The sequence below is a fragment of the Cupressus sempervirens genome, chromosome 1 (genome assembly GCF_028749045.1).
Source record: "Cupressus sempervirens isolate cs-2001-9-10 chromosome 1, ASM2874904v1, whole genome shotgun sequence".
NCBI lineage: Eukaryota > Viridiplantae > Streptophyta > Pinopsida > Cupressales > Cupressaceae > Cupressus > Cupressus sempervirens.
In genome coordinates, this window is record NC_143118.1 from 317,696,091 (window position 1) to 317,697,996 (window position 1,906).

The 1,906-nt window shown below is 30.7% G+C and overlaps 1 protein-coding gene across 2 annotated transcripts; it reads right to left on the reverse strand.

Annotated features, from left to right (window-relative positions):
• On the reverse strand, positions 1-1,140 carry LOC149577419 (uncharacterized). 2 transcript variants are annotated; one of them, XM_089786093.1, is made up of 2 exons: positions 986-1,140; positions 1-571 (listed from the first exon to the last, which is right to left on the reverse strand). In XM_089786093.1, exon 2 carries the CDS (start codon positions 522-524, stop codon positions 96-98), a length of 429 nt encoding a protein of 142 aa, XP_089642219.1. In that variant the 5' UTR covers positions 525-571; positions 986-1,140; the 3' UTR covers positions 1-95. The 2 variants fall into 2 exon arrangements, with proteins under 2 accessions (XP_089642219.1, XP_089642257.1); XM_089786131.1 differs by having other exon boundaries at positions 997-1,129.
• Between the last annotated feature and the right edge of the window lie 766 nt (positions 1,141-1,906).

Below are 1,906 nucleotides of genomic sequence, written 5' to 3' on the forward strand. Positions count from 1 at the left end.
TAGCCAACATGAATTATGACAAATACCATTAAGAACAGTAAAATATACATCATATTTAGAAAAAATGCAGAAAACCGTATTCCTTATGCAGAAATCTACTCTTCTGCAGTGGCCTCAACATTAAGATCAAACTTCCCAACACCCATATATTGACTACTTCCAATGCATGGATTTTCTGGCACTAACAAATTTATTTCATTCTTGTTTGAGCAATAATTTAGAGCACTGCTTTTGCCAGTCATGGCAGAAAAATCCTCCAATTGAAAAGAGGGCTTCCATGGAGACGTAAATTTGATAACTCTACCACCATCATTTTGAGATGTGGGTATTTCTCCTGCAGAAGGGAGATTCATTGGCCTCTGTTTATAAAGCTTTTGCATTGCATGAATTCTGTCTACCACGGCGAAAAATTCTTGGACTTCATCTTCATTCTCATCTTCTGCTGGACGTTTTCTACACTTTTCTCCTTCACACCGTCTTTTATCATGCTCTGCAAACTTGTGCTCTTGTTCCTTGCATTCCATGATAATATCTAATATAAGGCTTCACTTCGATGGTTCAAGGGCGTGATCTGAAATGTTGATAAAATTTCAAATACAAGTTAGAACTCTACAATCTACCAATCTAACGATAAAATCCAATACACTTTCTTATAATAGATCATAGAATATGATTCTAAATACTAATACAATAATTTACTTTAATTCAGAAATAAGAACAATCTTTTGAGCATCGAAACGTAAAATCTATCAATCTAACTATAAAATCTAACACAATTTTCTATAATAGATCATAGAATATGATTCCAAAATCCCATAATTCACATTAATTCAGAAATATCTTCTGAATATTAATGTTTGCTGAATTTTTCTCCATCATACTGTCTTTGCTCATGCTCTTGCATTCCATGATAACCATCCAAAACCAGAAAAACAAGATTATAACGGAAGACATAAGAAAGAAAGAAAAGGGTGAAAAAGCTCACCTCAAACTCACCACAAAGAGAAGCGTCTCCATTGCACAAGCTGGAATTCATGCACACAAATCAGATATGCAAACCGTTTATTATATAGAAAGTGGGGTTCTAGAGATTGTGTGGAAACTGATATTATAAGAAAAAGCTAAATAATCACACGCGGAAGAAACACAATGCGGCCTCACATAATTTCTAAAGTTGCTGTATTCTGTGAAAAGAATGGCTACAAGTAGCTGTTTTGCAATTTGTCACGCAATTTGTCACGTTGATGCCGTCCATCATACCTTTCTGGCGATGCGCGTATGGCGTGGAGAATTTGAAACGAATAAAGCGGGCGTTTAATTGGAGTCTAAACTAAAGGTCTCGAACGTGGGAGAAAACATGTACTTCTCACAAGATTAGTATGGTCATGTTAAATTGTTTTATGATGCGACACTTTGTCGGTCATCTTTATTTGTTATATGACTTTTCAATAATGGTTTGATTATTTTATTATGTTATGAGAAAAATATTGATTTTTTTATAAGTTTTAATTGTATAATTTATTAGTCAAACTCATTGACCCGTGTTTCATGAAAACCAAAATGTATTACACAATTAAAATTTGATAACAATATTACATTTTGACTTTAAATATGAAAAAATCTCCCATTTATGAAAAATATTGATTGTCAAATTTTAAAATAAATTATATTAATTAAGCAATTTTCTAAGTTCAAACATTCCATTAATAATTACAAATTTACAAGCATTCATATTGTATTATTTAAATATTCTAAATAAAGTTTATTTGATTACAAAATCATAAATTATTTTACAATTTATATTATAAGTAATTTACTATAATTTTAACAATTTAAAAAAAAAAAAATTATTAAGTTCAATTGTTTTGTGAAAATATAGTTCAAGTTGTCAAATATAGTCTACAAG

Excerpts from the sequence above, each read along its gene's own strand:
- LOC149577419 (XM_089786093.1), bottom strand. The coding sequence starts at position 524 with ATGGAATGCAAGGAACAAGAGCACAAGTTTGCAGAGCATGATAAAAGA.